Source organism: Manduca sexta, chromosome 17 (assembly GCF_014839805.1).
Source record: "Manduca sexta isolate Smith_Timp_Sample1 chromosome 17, JHU_Msex_v1.0, whole genome shotgun sequence".
Classification (NCBI taxonomy): Eukaryota; Metazoa; Arthropoda; class Insecta; order Lepidoptera; family Sphingidae; genus Manduca; species Manduca sexta.
This window is the reverse complement of record NC_051131.1, coordinates 9506199-9525625: the sequence shown is the minus strand read 5'-3', so window position 1 is coordinate 9525625 and position 19427 is coordinate 9506199. Positions and strand designations below refer to the sequence as shown.

General features: G+C 35.1%; 1 protein-coding gene across 3 annotated transcripts in view; it reads right to left on the bottom strand.

Moving 5' to 3' along the window:
* LOC115448475 (RNA-binding protein Musashi homolog Rbp6) overlaps window positions 1-19427 on the bottom strand; it is a 476181-nt gene that overhangs the window by 298737 nt on the left and 158017 nt on the right. For all 3 annotated transcript variants that reach the window (XM_037439533.1, XM_037439531.1, XM_037439532.1), the window contains exon 3: window positions 13250-13331. In XM_037439533.1, the coding sequence (XP_037295430.1) occupies window positions 13250-13331 (82 nt within the window). The remainder of the gene's footprint in view (window positions 1-13249; window positions 13332-19427) is intronic.

Sequence of the window (19427 nt, the reverse complement as noted above, 5' to 3'; positions counted from 1 at the left end):
TCGGATTGTATTGGCAAATACAACACGACAATACTGTAAATACACTTGCTGGCGGCACAAATTGAAAAATTTGTAAAATTCATGAATATGAATAAGTGTTCCGTAGCCGTGAATGGGGGCATCAATTATGCAAAATGTACTCGTACTGCATTGATCGGCAGGCGCCACTGCGACACGCCAGTTCGATCTGATGCGCGACACAATCGATATGTTCATCAGCAGAACCTATATCGACACTCATTTAAATTTCGCACCCTTATCTCAATTAATTCGATTGGCCACATTCATTCGACATGCACGGTAATAAACGTAACAATAAACGCGACGCCAGCGCTTAGGCGATCAGCGGTACCGATCAAATATTATTTGCGGACGCTACCTCGTCCATACAATGATGGGCTTTTATTTCGAAAAAATTTAATTTTCGCTTTGTCGCTTTCGAACGTTTAAAGCAATTTATTATCAATATAGAACCGAATATACAAGCAATACGATATGAGAAATTGAATTCTAAACTATCCGTCAAGTTTATACACGCATAATAACGCAGTTGAATGCAATTTCGGATTTCAGTGTCTGCGGTATGCATTTACATGTAAGAAGCGTTTTTATATTATTTATTTAACGGAAATATAAGGTATTAAAACACGTTAACATTAAAAATTTAAATTTAAGTTTTAAAATTAATTTGTGTATGTTGCTTAAATATTAATTACATATTAATTAATAATTCAACCGTAGTACCACAAAGTAATTTAATCATCGTAACCAATAATTTCTCTCTCAATATTCTATGAAACTGTTTCGTCTTACGGTACTACAAAATTATATAAAAGTAGTTTAAGTTAACTTACCAAAAAACGTCGCTCATTACTCTTTTATTCTCAACTAATCAGGCAACTTTATGTGCAGACTTGCTCAAGACAACCTGTGTCAGTATGCACGAAATTCGTAGCAACAAAAAATGGCGCGTGCATTCCCCTAATGAAAGCTTCCCTTGCATTATTTCGCTCGCTTACAAAATGTTATAAATAATTCACCTTAAAAGGATAGCTTAAATTTACATAATTATGTAGGCAAACATAAACTTTATACACGATAAGTCGAATTTATGTGCAGTTGACGAACGTATGCGGTATTAATGCGATGTACTTACCTCGCTAACATGAGCCTATTGTTTTAATAATATTTTGGCTCGGTATACCTTTGTAATGACAATGCAGTTCATAGATATTTATTTGGTGCGGTGTGGCCTATTTTTCCCTGGTTCTTTTTAGTTGTGTGATTTTTGCGTGTCAGAGTAAAAGCATTCTTTCTTTTTGGTAGAGAATTTTGTGTTGGGATATATCAAAATAAAATACGTTGTTTAAAACATTTTTGCTGTAGGTGTAAATTTACTGAATCTTATAAGTAAATAAAGTCTTAGATAAAAACTTTTAGCAGTACGTCTTCTTTAAATATTATGCTTATTAATGGATAGAATAATTTAAATTGACTAATGACAAGTGTTGGTTATTAATGAGTACATACGGGTGCAGTCGGGAATAATATTAGCTTGAAAAAGTATGTTTTAAATGCTTACAATCCTAAAAAATGAATTGAAATCTCAGACGCTTTCTTTTTTTCCAAGAATTATATGCCAGCGTGCGGATTTGTTAGAATAATAAATTATAGTAAACGTATTCGTTTGATGAAAACCATATGAAAAATAAGACATTATTTTCATAATGAATAATTGAAAAGAAAAATCTCGAGTTGTTCGTATTAATTTTCACCTTATTGCTATTTATTAAAATTTTATATTCCTAAGTAACATATTGCGAGGCCCAGATGGGTTTTATATATCAACATAACATCACATTTTTACACAATCATCCATTTTTTGCACATTCCTTTTTCTGTATAACATAAAAGCTAATACGTTTATTTGTCAGAGCTCATTTTCTCGCTGGAATTTTAATTCTCTTAACGTTTTACGTGAATTAAAGTTACGACGAACAATATAATTTTACGGCCACTAAAAAGAATTCTCACAAAAAGCAAATTTACATTATAACTAGAACTGAATTATGGAATCAAACAAAATTTTCGGTCGGTATTAGTGGCAATTGAATCGTAACGTCTAAGGGCCTGTGTCTGATGCCCCCGCCTCCGCACCAGTAACTCTATCCAAGCACGTTCCGTCAATAATTTTCTTCGAACATAACAGATCTCAGTCGAGAACAAATCGCGGTGCAGTAAACATCGACTACAGCGACTTGTCTATAAAATATCATTTCCAGCTCTTTTGTTTTTCCATCGAATCCCGTTCCACAAGTGGGCAATAATTGAAAACGAAACTGTTTTGCGCGGGGGCGGGATCGCGAGACACAGCATAAAGGCGCCGAGAATAGATTGAACGTATAAAATTTTCAGTCGAAATTTGCACGAACCGCCGCCGGGGGAGGTGCTCTGTATCTTTTTACTTTGTAACCTTACTTTTTATTCCATTAGCGCGCGTGTGAAGCCTCTCTAGCCAAATATCGTGGAATAATAAAAGCTGTTTAGTAATGATAATGCGGAACGCAGTTCTCGAAACACTATTCTAACTGAATTAAACTTGTGCGCTATGAATTTCGTGTTTATGCTTATTGCTCTTGGATATTCGTTTTTGAACTACATAAACATTCTATATTATCATGTAGCCTCGTCCAAAGTCGACTGGAACCGCATTAAAATTTAACTTTTCTGGCGTAAAAAACCGTTCTTATTACGTTTGGAGAAGTCAGAAATCTTTTAAATTGTGATTCTCTCGGGAGCATTCTCTTTGCTTTATATGCGCATTGTACAACGCTATTGCTCTAACACAAAACTTTTTATTTCCGTTTATAGCGAGTCAATGGTCCGCGAACATTTTTCAGGCAAACTTTAACAGTGGAGGCAATCGCTCCTGAAATTCGAAAATGAAATCGTTCCGAGCGTCGCCAAGATTTATCGATGGATGTTCGAATTTACTTTGAAACTTTCGGGGCATAAAACTTATGACACGTAATCGTATATTCCAGTCAAAATATCTGCGAGAGCGAATCTTCTGAAAAATTAATCTTGTTTCGTTTATTGTTTACTTTGTTCACAAACATTGTCATCTCAATTCAATACGAGACGTCTTGCTCGTGACGGAATATATGAAATCAGAAAATATTTTGCGAACATTTCAGACAGGTTACGCCTAATTCACGTATTATTTTATTGATACGTAACACTTGTAAAACCGTGTAGGGTGAAGTAGATAAACGTTACTGAGGAAACGCGAGATACGTTAACGCTCTGTATTTTATATCTCATACACTTTACCCAATTTGCGGTGAATTCATAACGTGAAAATACTGAGAAATGAGAATCTTGTGGATAAACGTATTTAATATAGAAGCATCATTGTTTCTTACTTTGCACATAAACTGAGAGTTATTCAAAGCATTATATTTAATTCCCAATTTTTCTTTTCCAAATATTTCTAACCATATTATGATAAAATCTATCTACTTATTATTAGTCAACTTAGTAACTACAGCTACAACGATTTCAAAGAAAAAATCTGTACAAAAGTTCTTTCGTTACACAGTGGTCAGGTTCAGCCAGGCAGGAATATAGTTTTTAAATTTAGTTCGCACACTAATAAAATTTTACATATGCTTTGAGATGAAAAAAAAATATAATATACAAAAAAAAACCTTGCACGTCATAAAAAATCAAAATAAACTAATTTTTCGTTCAACCGCAAGTACCAGGGTAGCATAAACGAGTGGTCCTGTTTTGTTTTGCGTCCTCCTGATAAGCCACTACACACGGTGAGTGTCCACATATCCACGCTGTGACAGTAAGATAGCTTTACGGCGGTCTGCCGGCGACAGTTTTAAGAACGTTCCTGGTTTTCGGCCAGCTAACATATCTTACGAAACATTGTTTCTAGATAAAGCCCAGTTTAACTTGATAACTCGTGTACGGTGTATAAACAGGATTACAATTGAGATATTGTGTTGAAAATCCATTTATGAAACAGGCTTTGACGGCTATACCGAAAATCAAGCATTATTATTTTACTAACAGAAGAACACGTATATCCTATAATTGTTTAAAATAATAATAACATAAAATAAATCGGCATTAGACTACTGAAGTGGACTAAATAATCCATAACAATAGAACAAGAAAGACAAGAATAATTTTAGAATTTGAATAAAAGCAATTATTATTAAAAGAAATGTTAATGTGGAAGATACAATCCATTTGCAATAAAGGTGCGATCATGTTTGCACTGAATCAACTTATTCAACTCATTCGCGCAAACGTCTAGAATTCCAATGATGGGATTTGTTATTTGCCATTATAAATAATACATCAGTTAGAAAATATAAGAAGCCAAGCTTTCATTTTGTGCGAACCACTAGTGAAATTAACTAGTTTTTATTGGCATTCTTCCCGTAGATGCGATTTGTTGATTAAGATAACATGGAGCTGCGGACCAAAATGAACAGCGGGAATGCGATGTCACAATAAAATCTTAGGAATGAAAATTAAATTATATTTTTAATTAAATTATATCATTTTGTGGCCAAAAGCATGCATATGCAGAAAAGTTTAAATATTTTAGGAAAGCAATGCAACCAAAATTATTTTGAATTTTTTTATTTATTATTTGGTTGAACACAGAATTAATACGGATACATTACTATTGCGCTAAGAGTTAAATATCAATTGTTGATGTGAAGGATGATATAATTAATCTAATGGACTGTGAAAATACAGAAATAACTATCGATTAGTCAGAACAATCTATTTTAGAAGCGTACTATGTCAACCGCAAAATTGATTGTTCAGTCGATTAACCACTGAGACAAGTATTAAAATTCCACGTAGCCACTATAGAACAAATTAAATATAATCTAAACGGACTCCTCTTAATCAATTAATGAACAGACGATCCAAGCCATGATAAACCACGTCGCGGAAGCATTGTCGTACTCCAAAATAGATAGTTTCTTCAAATAAAGCCAAACATATCCGACACACATTCAAACATAATGAGAGTCACCAGCCAGTAAGCAATTGTCGTTTTGACATAAGAATCAATCAGTAGCTGATGTGTAATGGTGTCTATTTGTTCGTGTCCAACATTGCAATGCCTAATCCTTGGCACAACGCTAACGGCATGTCCGCATAAAAATATCAATTGGTATCGGGATCCTGAAACGTCTCTTCGCAATCCAAACCATTGTAGACTTTGTATTCTTCTAATAGATACTACATTTCCTCAGCAAAATTAGAGTACATATCATATAACTAATTACGTTGGTGACAATCGTCCGCTATAATGTCCCTGACATGAAGAATAATAATACGAATCTTATAAAAGGTTAACTCATTTATTATAATGCTAAATATATTTAGAGGGCAAAGAGTACTTATTACTTCGGTAATTACAATCGGGGTCTCCTTAATGTTTTGTGTAAAAGCGTTTGATCCTTATTAAAGTACTCACACCGCGTGTACTTATCGTCTTATCTCTTTCGGGGAAATATTCATATCGTTGTGATTTTGCACACCATTATATTACGTTAAGGGAAAATATTCAAATAAGCGGGAATAAAATTATTCTGAAGTGCAAACACTCGAAACGTTAAAAAATTACTTAAGATTATAGTTCTGTCGTACATTTCTTATTTTAGGATATGAACTATGTAGATTCTTAAACAAAGATATAATTAATTATAATAATACATAATGTATTTTATTGCTAATATGCGACTAATGTAATATTCCAGACACCAATTTAGACAGAGTACATTATGAGTAATTGCACGTTAATGTGTAAAGTCATTTATAATAAATTGAAACTAATTACACGACTCCGATATTGCACTGCTATAATTTTCTCAGAATCAACCCAATTTAACCCTACTGTGAAACGGGTTGAATTGTAAATTCTGAAACGTGCCAGGAGCATTTATACCGAAGCGGCCACACCAAAGAACTCGTTAGGCAAAATCGATAACTGCACTTATGGTATGAAGATTCGCTGGTAAATTTAACCAAATACGCAATAGAAGCGAGCAGCGGGCTGCCGCATCGAATGCAACAGTACACGCTCGGTCTTGTTAGACCCACCCAATCTGGTGAGGCTCGACGCAGTCATAAACCGGGGCACACACCGCCGCTAACATTCCACGCGATATTACTATTGCGAAACTAGAAACCTACGGGTTTTATATAAGGACCAATATCCAATTCCACGCTATATAAGTATCGATAAAAACGGTTATTAATTTTGAAATTATTTTTGGGGATATTTCAAGTTGTTCTATTATTTTAGATACATCGATCTTGGATATTATAAGTATGCGGGTATGCATAATTTGTCGCTTCCACCTTGTGGAATAAATAAGCTGTAGACTGAGAGGTTCCTGGGTCCAATATATAATTAACAGATCGGTTTTTGTATGGATTTTTGTAACATTTACTCAAGAATGATTTCTCCAGTGAAGGTTGATATCGGGTAATATAAAAATAAGACAATATGTTTTTAAAGATTCATCTGTAGCTATGACATTTGAAAATGTCATTTCAAAACCTGCACGGTCTGAAAACAAAAAGGTAGCCTGACTCTGTAGCACCGGGAAACGTCAGCCATGAACATTGACATTTGACACAATCCAACAGGTCAGAGGTAACGGGAAGGTCACAGCTACTTCACTTAAATGAGAGGCACCGAGCTACTAACGCAATCCGACCCGCGCTAGATTAACTAATAAGCAATTTTAGCTGCTAAGAAAAGTTTTTTTAGAAGTAGTAAGTTATATTGCCCACTTACCAAAAATATACGTGATTTTAGAAATGAAATATAGAACCAAAATTCTTCTATTTGTATTACCCTTTTTTGATGATGTTAATCATCGCTTAAACTATTGAATGGATTTTAATGAAATTTGGCTCACAGGAAGATCATGTTCTGGATTTAAACATACTGTATTTTTTATCCCAGAAAAATCCACATTCGCAGCCTGGTTTTTATTCTGAAAAAAAAATGACTAGCGATGCCATAAGCGAATGGTAGCATATTATATTCTACGTGGTCACCACAAAATACTATAAAAGTGAAAGATGGCTTGCAAAAATGCGCAAACAAAAAAATTGCTAGTTGACATGCTGTTATTTAAAATATGCCATCAGTATGGAAATGAAAGCATGTAAAGAACTTAATGTTTTGTAAGGTAAATACGACTCAATTTAGTGCAAATGACTTCTTTGAAATCTTTTACATTGTATGAAATGGAGTGTAACATGCCAGCTTTAGTATTCTACGCGTAAAATATTAGTGCGCATAATATATGTAATATATGGGTATGTTACGGGTTTTGGTAGAACTACATGAGAATTTACATTATGTTTTTAAAGGTTTAAAAAACAAATAACGTAAGAAAAATCACAAGAGGAAGTGGAACGGACTGCCGAGACGTATGTTTTAAGTTCGAATCACAGGAGACGCATCTTTGACTTTTCGAAGTTACATGTGCATTTATTGTTGCAACTGCGCTAACCTTAGGAATTCAAAGATGTGTAGTGTCTTGGCATGGGGCTGATGCGATGAAGAATAAGCTATCTGCTCTTATAAGTAGCCAAGACCCGTACCTGACGGTAGAATAAGGAAATACAAAGCTGATAGTAAAATGTTAGAGTTTTAATTTTGCAATTGTCAAACAAATTGTTGTGTGTCATTTGGTCTAAAATTATGTTTTATTCTTTTACACCACCAGTTATTCAAATCAATTAATAAACTTTCGTGGGATCTTAATTTTGGACACATATTAAAGGTAAGTACACACTGCTAATTCAATTATATCTGTCGGTCAGTATGTCCGAGACCTAATGCTATCGAGCGCAGTGACGCGCCAGAAACAGAATTGTAAGCTCACCGTTCGCCATGATCGGCCCAACGACTCCGCCACTCACGAAGATTGCCCTCACATCAGCAGAATGTAACCAGATCTAGTACTTTATTCTACCGTATTTACTGCACTGGTGTAATTGCATTTGTCATGTGTAAAAAGTTTTGTCTGCTTCGTGGTTTTTAACTTAGTTTTTAGGGGCTTGATGTGAGATTACGATTATTAATAAGATACTTAAAATTAATGGTACTCTTAGTTTGCCTTTCGATAATCATAAAATATGATGTTATGATAGTATATTCACAAAAAAATTAAAACCAATTTTAATCACTTATAACTCCTATGTTCTTCACAAGCAAACTTTAGGAATCGATCGGGACGCACGCCCATAATTTATTACCACATTTGCAACTTGCTCTAAAACGCCGGGCCCAAAGTCTACCAGACTCCGGGTACAAACTCGTGCGAAATGTCGACCTACGTCATATCATAACGCCAGTTGATAGCTTCATACGATGGCCGATTAATGAAGCCGGGCTAGTACGCCGCAGAACGTGGCCGTAATAGTTTTACGACTAGCCCCTCACCCCGAACCCCCACGGACAGACTGAACTACTTGATTATGCATCCGCGGTACTTCAGACCGATTATCGAACTAGTAATGAACGTTACCGCGTTTTAAATTGAGTAAGTTTTTTGTTTTTTAACAGCTAATGAACGTTCGAAATTCGAATTGTACAAGTTAGTTTTGTGTTACAATTGAATACAATTTTCGGTGTTACTTTAGGTTTAATTATTGAGTCATTCTAATATTTAAAGTTATTACTTAGTTATAAAATCGTACGTATTGAACTAAATATTAGTATTAGACAGTAAAGCCGTGCATTTAGGAAGCTGTTAGTGGACTTATCGAGATAGAGTTAGATTGATAAAAACTAAATTTAAGACCGATCTGTATTTAACATTGGACCGGAAAAACTACAAAGAATGGACGAAATGACATCCTAATCGCGGATTAAAGAAAATTATAATGTGTTAATCCATCATGGAAAATTTTGATCAATTAAATTGATTAGTTTCACGAGATAAGTAGAAGAATATTTTTCTAAGGCAAATAAGATGTTGACAATTATAATCAATGCATTTAAAAGTCCAAGAATTATGGACCCGAATAAAAAACAACATACTCGTACACAACAATCTGACTTTTTAACACTCTGATAATTTTCAGATATTTATTGGAAATGCATTTTAAAAAATATGAACACGAAATTCCACATCCGTACATATGATAATTGCAATACAAAATGTTCAACCGATCAGAATAATACGATACACTGGCATTGTTATTATATCGGTGTCGGCTGAAGAGATTTCAAATGATCCGTCTATTAAAATGCTAGCGCACTTAATGAGAAACTTATTAGGCTTAACGGAAGAAATTTTCTATGAAACACCCTTATGGAATTAAAAATATGGAAAATACTACCTCCTGACTAGTCATTTCTTTCCATAGAAGTTTTAGTAATTTATAATAAATAATTTATTTGTCGTTTATATTGTTTCAATAATACGCAGTAGAATTTATAGGTATGTTGATTACCTATGTAATAAATCTAGTAAATAAATACTTTATCACATAATTTCTGTAGTATTATATAAAGAGATTCTAAATTTCCGTTTAAAATTATAAAGCATAATTAAGTAAATTTCTTAGCAGATTTAATTCTGTAAACTGAATGATATTATAAATATTACAATGTCTCACGTTTTACGTACTGAATAAACGCAAATATATCGCCTAATGACACGTTTTAATATGAAAAAGTTCGAACATTTGCGCATCTGTTATTAGGCACGACGTCTTCTTAAGTAGTGGTTAGGGGACGACCGAGGAGAGGGGGGCACGGGCAGAGGGGGGAACGGTCTCGCAATCCCTCTCATTTAACACCGCTCCATTCCGCTGTAGGTGTTTGCCGAAGCGATTCCAACCAGGATCCTCCTTTTATGGTGCTACTTACAGTATCATAGTGATTCGCGGTTTTATTTCGGACGGCTCATGTAAAGGCGCGTACATTTTTCATGCTGCGAAAACGAACAGAGTAATCTTTGCATTTATGCTATGATCCTTTATTGATTTTAGATTTTTAGTGAAAACCGAAACGAATGAAACGAGCGTGAATGGAGACGCGCCGTTGAAAGCCGATGTAAGCCGCTGCGATGATATAAACTTCTATTCACCCCGCATATATCAGGGGTGTGGCAACTGGCAAGCCACCCGTCCGCTTAAAAAATCATTCGCAATAGGGACTCGTCCTCGAAAATTAAATTAGAAGCTAAGTCAGCAGATTTTGTAATTCATCCGCTCAACACTCTAACACGAAATGGGCGTCTTAACTCAAGAAACTTGAACCATAAAATTATGATAAAAGGTTCTGTTTTTACGAGTTAAATTTACCACGAGTTGCGTTTAAACACTTAACGCCCACGTAAAGAATTATTGAAAATGCTTTTAAAATTATAAGGGAGGAAAATATGTTAATTAATTTCGATATAACGTCCACAAACGAAACCAATTTGTTTAATTTACACTTCGGAACAAATTGCGACATGAAACGATACACACTTTAACACATTTTTTTGCGAAACCCCTCATTTCCCTAAGCCTAAAAGAAAAAACAATGAAAGGCGACCTACCATTAAAATAAATAAAAGGAAATAAAGCACCGACCGCAAATTATTTCACTTACCTACTTCTTTTTATAAAAATGCGAACGACGCATTAAATTTTGGGGAGAAAGGAAAACTACCTTGTAAGCAATATCGAGCAGGCAAATTTTTCAGATATTGGCTTCAGGTAGCGCACATTTATTATGTACCCGAATATATTACTCTTGATTCATTGACTTTGGATATTGATTTACTTTGCTTGCATAAGCTGTAGTTCGGGAAGTCCGCGGCAACTAAACTAAACGGCTTTTGATCTGAAGAATGAGGTGGAACTTGGCATGTTTGCCGGGAACGAGCACTTATAAACGCAACACACAACTTGCTCCGCTCAACTGTTGCTGATTTCTTAGCTGGAAACGTGATTTATGTAAATGTCGATGTTATGTTAATAACTATTTAATTTATAATATGTAGAACATTTGCATGTTCACCTTTAATGTACCAATAACTTAGTTTAGTGGGAAAGAATGTATATTGTCAAAAGGTAAGCCAATAGCCAAAGCATTTTACTACTATAATAAAAATTTCCTATTTGATCATTTTGCAAGAACAAACCAGTAACAAAGACCCTTTGCCGTTTTATACTGGCATATATTCTGTTGAATGTCCTAGAATTATACTTTTGAGATACAGCCGACTGCTATCTAAAATCAGCCAGGTCAAATGCACAAACTCGGCCCGACTTCTAATATCGTTGTTTACGGCAAGTTGAAAACTGTTATCACTTCCACAACACCGGCCGCCTGTACATCTCGATGGCGTTGTCCACTTGATTTACGGTAATGATAAAGTGTCCCAAAAAACTTTCGCGCTTCTCCACGCGGAACGTGGTCGAAGATTTAAATCAGTATAGATAGCACCCGCTGTTTTTATTCCTCAAGTTTTTTTACTTGAGTTGTTTGTCTTGAAGACGTCGTCGGTGTGATTTAACCCTCCATCACGCAGTAAAATAATGTATTGTACAAGAATCATAATCCCAAGTAGGGTTTACTATCAATCTCTTAATTACAATCTGTCCTTTAATAAACACATTGTCAAAACCAATCCAATAACATACAATAAACATAAACAAAAGACGTTTACGTTACATTTGGCTGAGGCAGGGCACGGAATGGCTGGCAAGCTGCATTTAGATTTCCAACCGAGCCGTTCCAATATCGGTGCTCGGTATATTATTTCAGGGCGGAGGGACGCGGGGCAATATTGAGTTGTGAAGCCGACGATTTACCTAACAGGAGACGCTGTTAACAGAGTAACTTCAGCTCGACACTTTGACAACTTATTTCTTGTTTGAAGTTGCTAAGCCACTCAGTTTGTTCACACAGTGACGCGATTCTATGATAGTTATTGTATTCTCAAATGGTTTCAAGGACGGCAACTATTTTAATTCCTAAATAACAACGTGATTTCTCGTTGAAAATCCGCATTAATAACGTGGGCAATGGTAAACGATGCTTAAAAACTTTAAGGTAAACAAGGGTCGGAGAATACGCAGTGAAATATTCCAGGTATGTCCGAAGCAATACAGCCATTAAAGGTATTTAGTTTAGCAACCTGTAAAGTGAATACCGAAATCCTCATTCAACTCGTCCAAACGCTTAATTCAGTTGGAATAATTCGAGTTCTATTGTTAAGTTCCTAAATTTGGAGTCCAACATTTAACTGCTTACAATTCAAAGGTAACCGCAAATTTCGAAACGAGTATGCCTCTCTATAGAATGAAACTTATTCGCAAACCGATAACTTTTAACAGGAATCGAGTTGGTCAGTTCACGCCCAACCCAGGCCGGCCAACCGCTGCTGCCCAACTATGCAACAAAGCATTCTTGTGCCCCTAATTATTGCAGGATATTTCAAAAATGTATCCTTTTCCACTTGGAACGTATTTAAGCCTCTCCGCGCAATTGTTTATACAGAGTATTTTTTCTCTACATCATTGCAACTAAGCTTAGTAGGAAATATATCCCCAACCGACAATGGTTGCTAGTATTATGCCGGCTAGGAAAGACGCAGTCGTTATAGGCCCTCTTTGTCCTAACGGTTTCTAATTTTCTCTAACACAATTACTGGGAATTGGTTGGTAGTTATAAATGCCACTACCTAACCACCAAGCTGTGCTGTATATTGCTTCTACCCGATCGATATACTCGTCAGATTTAGATTCCATAACAAATATATTTCTACGGAAAATAATAAGCTAACCGTTCATGAAATATAAAACAACAATCAGTGCGTTGGCGATTTAAAAATAGGAATGCTTGGGGCGCTAGTTATTAGGCCTGGTAGTCTCATTAAACGCAGTAACTGAGTCGCCATTCCATTTTTGTAAGACATAGAGTATTGGGTATACACCAGAGCCATTGTCCTAGTACGGTCCAAAAATCGCTCTGATAATATGAACCAATGCGGCCCTTCTATTTAATACCCTACTCAACTTTCCTTTTTAAAACTCTATACAAAACTAACATCCTAAAATTATTAGTTGCAAATATTCAGATGTTCAAGAAAGTATTTTGTCATTCCAACAGTATTTGCAGTTCAGGTAAAGTTAGTTTGAGATACAGATCGCGTAAGTTAGTAAATGTATCAAAACATACCTCGACCGCCTCGTTGTTGGATCTTTCATAACCATAACTTCTGTGATTTCGCCGAATTTGCTAAAGTAGTCCCGGAGGCTTTCTGTAAAGAAGAAAAAGTAGTATTAGCACTTTTAACAGTTTTGGCAAGTGTTTGTCTTATTATTAAGTCGTTTGGATTTCTATTAGAAGTTACATAAAATAAAGCTATGGAGTATTAAGAGTTATGAATATTTTAAGAACTTGATAAAGAACACAATAATTTACAAGATTCAAAGAAACATGATAAAGCAATAATTCTTTAAAAAAGAAAATATTTAACATGAAACGCGCAAAACTCATTGTATTAACACGGTAGTATATCGAATCGAAAGCGGACGCAGTTGGACGGATTTTATTCTCAGACTTTAGCGTGGTCTAGACATTTTTCCGAGTTACCTATTGGTACAACGACAAAGGACTTTCATAGCACATTCACTCAACATTCACACAATAGAAGGCTCGTTTTGTAATGTCGAAGCCTTTTCGATTCGCACTCCATAAAAGTAAGGCGATAAGAGTCGTTCCCTCCGAATGACTGAAGGAGTAGTCACGCAAATGTTTGCGAGTGCACACTTGCCAGCATTTCGACTGTTTATCGTGTCACAAGAGATTCGCTTTGACAAGATGCTGTAGTATTTAGTATCGAGTTCCTCTATTTATATAAGACCGCTCTAAACTGCGCCTTATATGCATGAGCATCTGTTTTGGTCTATATTTATGTACAAGATTGATTGCAGTTTCCAACTACGGCTAGGCTTTAACTAGCACTGTGATAGGCGAGTACTAGAAAAATTGCGATTCAAAGTTTTTTTTTCCCAAATAGTACAAAATTGTGTTCAACGGCATTTACCCAAGTAATAACAACAAAAACAGACACAACAGGATATCGCAAATTCTAATAGAATATGTCCACTTAAACAACAGTCAATCTTTGGATTCACCGTTTAAAACATAATAAGATATTATTACAAGCAAGTTAAAAATAAATATCCAATTTAATTAACAATAAAAACTCTTGTACAATTCTTGAAACCAATAATATTAACCCCGGAATCACCGAAGCAGTTAACCAGAGCAATGGCACATCCATTAGCTCCTGTGTCAGTAATATTTTACACTTTACCTGTAAAAGTTGTCGATTAATACTAATTAAGAACAAACAGACCAATCACGAGGGGCTTATTGTGGGATACATTCCAATTTAAAGTTGCCTTCTATTCAACAGAAAAGGACGATTCGAAATCCGAATGTTGCTGCATGGTTTTAAAGTCGATTTTCGACTTGTTCCCGGCGGAAGTTTTCTAATCTGACCGCTGCCTGGTCTTCACTTCTGCACTTCCAAACAGTAATGAAAAGTAACGATTGCATGCTGACTCTACCATTAATCACAAGCAACGTGCACTATAATGTCGAGTTTTTCGGTTTTTAAAGATTAACTTATTTCCCCGCTCGGAGAAACGTCGGTGTGTTACTACACGCAACATGTTACGAAAGCGAATTTTCATTGAGATTTATATTCCTAAATGGGAAATTTTATAGACACGACCTTCAGGCAACGCAATCTTATTGGGCACTAGGTCTTATTCAATAAATTTAGCTGACTTATTCAAACACATAATCATCTTTTGGCGTAAGTATTAGGAGACGAAACACTAGTAGCATGTTACATAGGTACTCATCTACCAACCGATTGTAAAGTTTATGCGATTTTGATTTTGTATTTATCGGGAAACTTGATTGTATACGATTATACTTAGTCTGGCCATAAATACTGTTACACTTAATTATAAAAAAATATTACATTTGAATTTCGAATCTGTCATTTTTATACGATTGTTCATTGTGTTTTCTCATTTTGGCGCCAATACATTGTAAAATATTTTGCGATATTAAAATGGTGTGGGGTGATAAAGAGAACCGAATCGCTGTGATAGCATTACACAAAGTAGGTATGGAGCCAAATGCAATTTTTAAAACTCTCCATACACTTGGTATTAGTAAAATGTTTGTGTACCGGGCTATTAATAGGTACAATGAGACCTCCTCTGTTTGTGACAGAAAAAGATCTGGCCGTCCACGTAGTGTTCGTACGAAAAAGGTGGTCAAAGCAGTAAGGGAAAGAATTCGAAGAAATCCTGTCCGAAAGCAAAAGATTTTATCTCGGGAAATGAAGATAGCACCTAGAACCATGTCGCGTATTTTAAAAGATGACTTAGGACTTGCAGCCTATAAGAGACGCACTGGCCATTTCTTAACTGATAATTTAAAGAAGAATAGGGTGGTAAAATCGAAACAACTACTGAAGCGGTACGCAAAGGGAGGTCACAGAAAAATTTTGTTTACGGATGAGAAAATTTTTACAATTGAGCAACATTTTAACAAACAAAATGACCGTATTTATGCTCAAAGCTCTAAGGAAGCTTCCCAATTAGTCGACAGAGTGCAACGTGGACATTATCCGACTTCAGTGATGGTTTGGTGGGGTGTTAGCTATGAAGGAGTGACTGAGCCATATTTTTGTGAAAAAGGTATCAAAACATCGGCACAAGTGTATCAAGATACCATTCTTGAGAAGGTAGTTAAGCCCCTTAACATCACCATGTTCAATAACCAAGTATGGTCCTTCCAGCAAGACTCGGCGCCGGGTCATAAAGCTCGGTCCACGCAGTCTTGGTTGGAATCGAACGTTTCGGACTTCATCAGAGCTGAAGACTGGCCGTCGTCTAGTCCCGATCTTAATCCGCTGGATTATGATTTGTGGTCAGTTTTAGAGAGTACAGCTTGCTCTAAACGCCATGATAATTTGGAGTCCCTAAAACAATCTATACGATTGGCAGTGAAGAATTTTCCCATGGAAAGAGTGCGTGCTTCTATTGATAACTGGCCTCATCGTTTAAAGGACTGTATTGCAGCCAATGGAGACCACTTCGAATAAGCTTTTTATATTTTTAATTGTTTTATATTTATGTATTAAACTGACACACTGTAAAAGTAATAAATGTTATTTGCAGTTAACAATTTTCTTTTTTCTTTATTACAATATTTATGGCAAGACTAGGTAATACGTCACAAAGCCATAAAGTGATGAACCGCTAAATCATGATCCATGCAACACTTGTTACACTTCTGCCAACCCCTTCATTGAAACTTTATTTTTACAAGGAATTTCAGTTCTGACTTACTAACAAACTTTATTAAAAATAAACCAATTCATTAAAGGTTTAAGACGAAGATAAAATAATTAACAAACAATGATCAGTACGCAAGCCGGTCTCCTTATTTTTCTTAACAGGATATTTTATTTGGATGACGCCTACGAGGCAATACTGCGAAGGACAGCGCGGGTGGATTCGGCACAGTTGTTCAACCACCATAAAATTAGCATTTGGCTAGCGAGTAGCATTTTCATCCGAACACAAGTCGTGAAGGCACCTGAATTATTCGTCCGCACTTCTCAAGAAATGGGAGATAGGGGATTTTGTTTCTGTTACACGAATTATGAGACCTGAGTAAGTTAGTGTTTGAGTTTGCGGGAACATGTCACGAACGTGTTCATTAGCGGACTTTAAAACTGAGGATGTTATGTCGTGTTTATTATTTTTCATTTCTTTTAACTTTACATTTTTACATTCACTTCTTACCGGTATAATTAAGTTCGACATAAAGTTTTGATATATCAAAACAAAACAAAAATGTTTTCGACAAATATATTTTTCCACTATAAATTGCTGCCACGGGTGGTTTAATGATGTATTACGTGTAGCTTGCAATAAAATTATTAATATTGTCAGGGGGAGGCAACGCGGCACTTGCTCAACCACCATTAAATTGGAACTTGCCACACTTCCTGAACTTGCACCTTGCTACTGAATTACATCATTATTATAGTCGCAGCATTTTTAATGAGCGAAATGCTTTTAAATGTTGTAATACACATATGTATAGTTTTGTTATCTACCGATGTAGACGCGTGAATAAGGACGGTTTTTGCTTGCAACAAAATTGCATACAGCAAAAGTAAAATATTTTTACACTTTACTAAAAAAATATATTCCATCTTTTAATATTTTTAAAAGGGCATCGCATTTTGACATTATTTATATATAATAGGTATGTTTGAATATTTTGTATATTTATACATGATTGATTATGAAACTGGTTTATTTTTTAAATCAATACATTTTACAAAACGTGTCATTCACGATCATTTCCGTGTACGTTTTTGTGTTGAGATTTTAAGGTTTAGAACGTCATCTCAAGCTTAGGTTTAAGGCGAGTTAGAACGCACTGGACAGTCTAGTGCCAAACTGTAAAGTCCATAAGGATTCTGACTTGGCCCAACATTGGACTAGCTTGACAACTGCCCAGTTTGACGGCTTTAGTTTATTTACGTAAGACTAAAATATTAGTATATTCTTCGTTATTCTCTTTCCTGAAAAATAAATGAAGTTTATGTAGATTTTGCATCGTTTTTCGGGAATAAAAAGTAGCCTATAGCACTCGGCAGTAATGAAGCTTCGTATAAGTGAAAAAATAAAAATCGGTTTTATAGTTCCTGAGATTAGCACGTTCCAACAAGCAAACAAACAAAGTCTTCAACTTTTTATATTAGTATAGATTATATAGCTACCATCATGTATGACTAGACAAAACGTCCACCATATTTAAATTACGTAGACTATATAGTTCAAATATCGAAAAATACATCTGTATTCAGTCTACAAACCTCTTAATAAAATAGCATTACAAAAATATCAGTGGCGTAATGTCAAAAATTGATTCAGGTCCTTTTTGTGATTGTTCATCCAACAATAATTACGCGAATTCTAAAACAACTTGGAATTCAAATGCTCCCTAATTGGCAGTTTTAATCTACTAACTTTTGTACAGAATTCAGCAAAAGTAGGGAACAACTTGTCGTGGTTGGTGGCGAAACGAATCAAAACCTTCTAACTGGAAATTTATAAATTTATTTTGCCAAATTATAATGACTGGAGTGGATAATTTAGTTGATTTAAATTTTCGGATCGCTTTTATGGTATTCATAATGGGAAGGGTAGCGTTCAATTATTTTTGTAATTAAAATTTCAAAATTATTTATCCATTTTATACCTGAGTCATTAAGATGGATAAACACTCAAGTTGGTTTCATAAAATATTTTTGTTAACTCTTAATCGTCTGTACAAATTATTTGTGAAAAACAAAAAATATTGTTTCCATAAAATAATATAATTTTTAGCTAAACAATACTTTTAAATATTTTTAAACAAATTAATCGACAGGACGCAAATATACCTAAAGACCTATCCGAAATACATGTTTGTACCTACACGTCTTAAGTATTTTTTGCGGTTATTCCTTACACAAAATATTTTAATACGAAAACAATATTGTTGCACGTAAAGAAGCAACAGTATTTTCACATAGCACATGACTACAGTCGTAATCATAAGACATATTGATTAGGATACGATGGGACTGATACTCCCTAAAAAATGTAGAATAAAAAAAAACCATAAGACATCAGATATCACACTTATAATTCCCATGAATTTTAATGGCTTCAATATTTTTTGAATTAAAACAAAAATACTTACAAACTTAGTAAGTAGTAAGTATCAGTAATAGTTGATAACTATGCACAGATTTTTATGCTCCTTTGCCTTTTCAGGGGTAGACGACACCCATATTTTGCCATTTTTTCATCTATAATAAGTTCCATGTTAACAAGCCTATTGATATTAATTGACACCTATCGTACAAAGTACCGAAATTGCAAACAAATCCAAACTTCGACAAGGAATAGTCAAAACACGTCACATTCATAAACACGAAACGATCACGCTAAATACCATCGGATGTGTTTGATCGCATCAAAAATCCATCATAACATCGCATTGCACTCGTGGAAGCGTGTTTGGAACGGCGTCACTACTCACTATTAACACAAGCAATCAATCAAAATGTAAACGAAAGCCGTTCCGCATAGCATATTTTATCTTTAACAATTCTTGCCCAACCGAACCAATTAGTGTAAAAACGTTCGTAGTACAGTCGCAATGTTATAAATTTGGCACTTAGCCGGACGCAAATTTTCAGTGCTGTCAGCAAATAAAATGTGCCGCAGTAATAGTTTTGCGACGGGCTTCGCTAAAT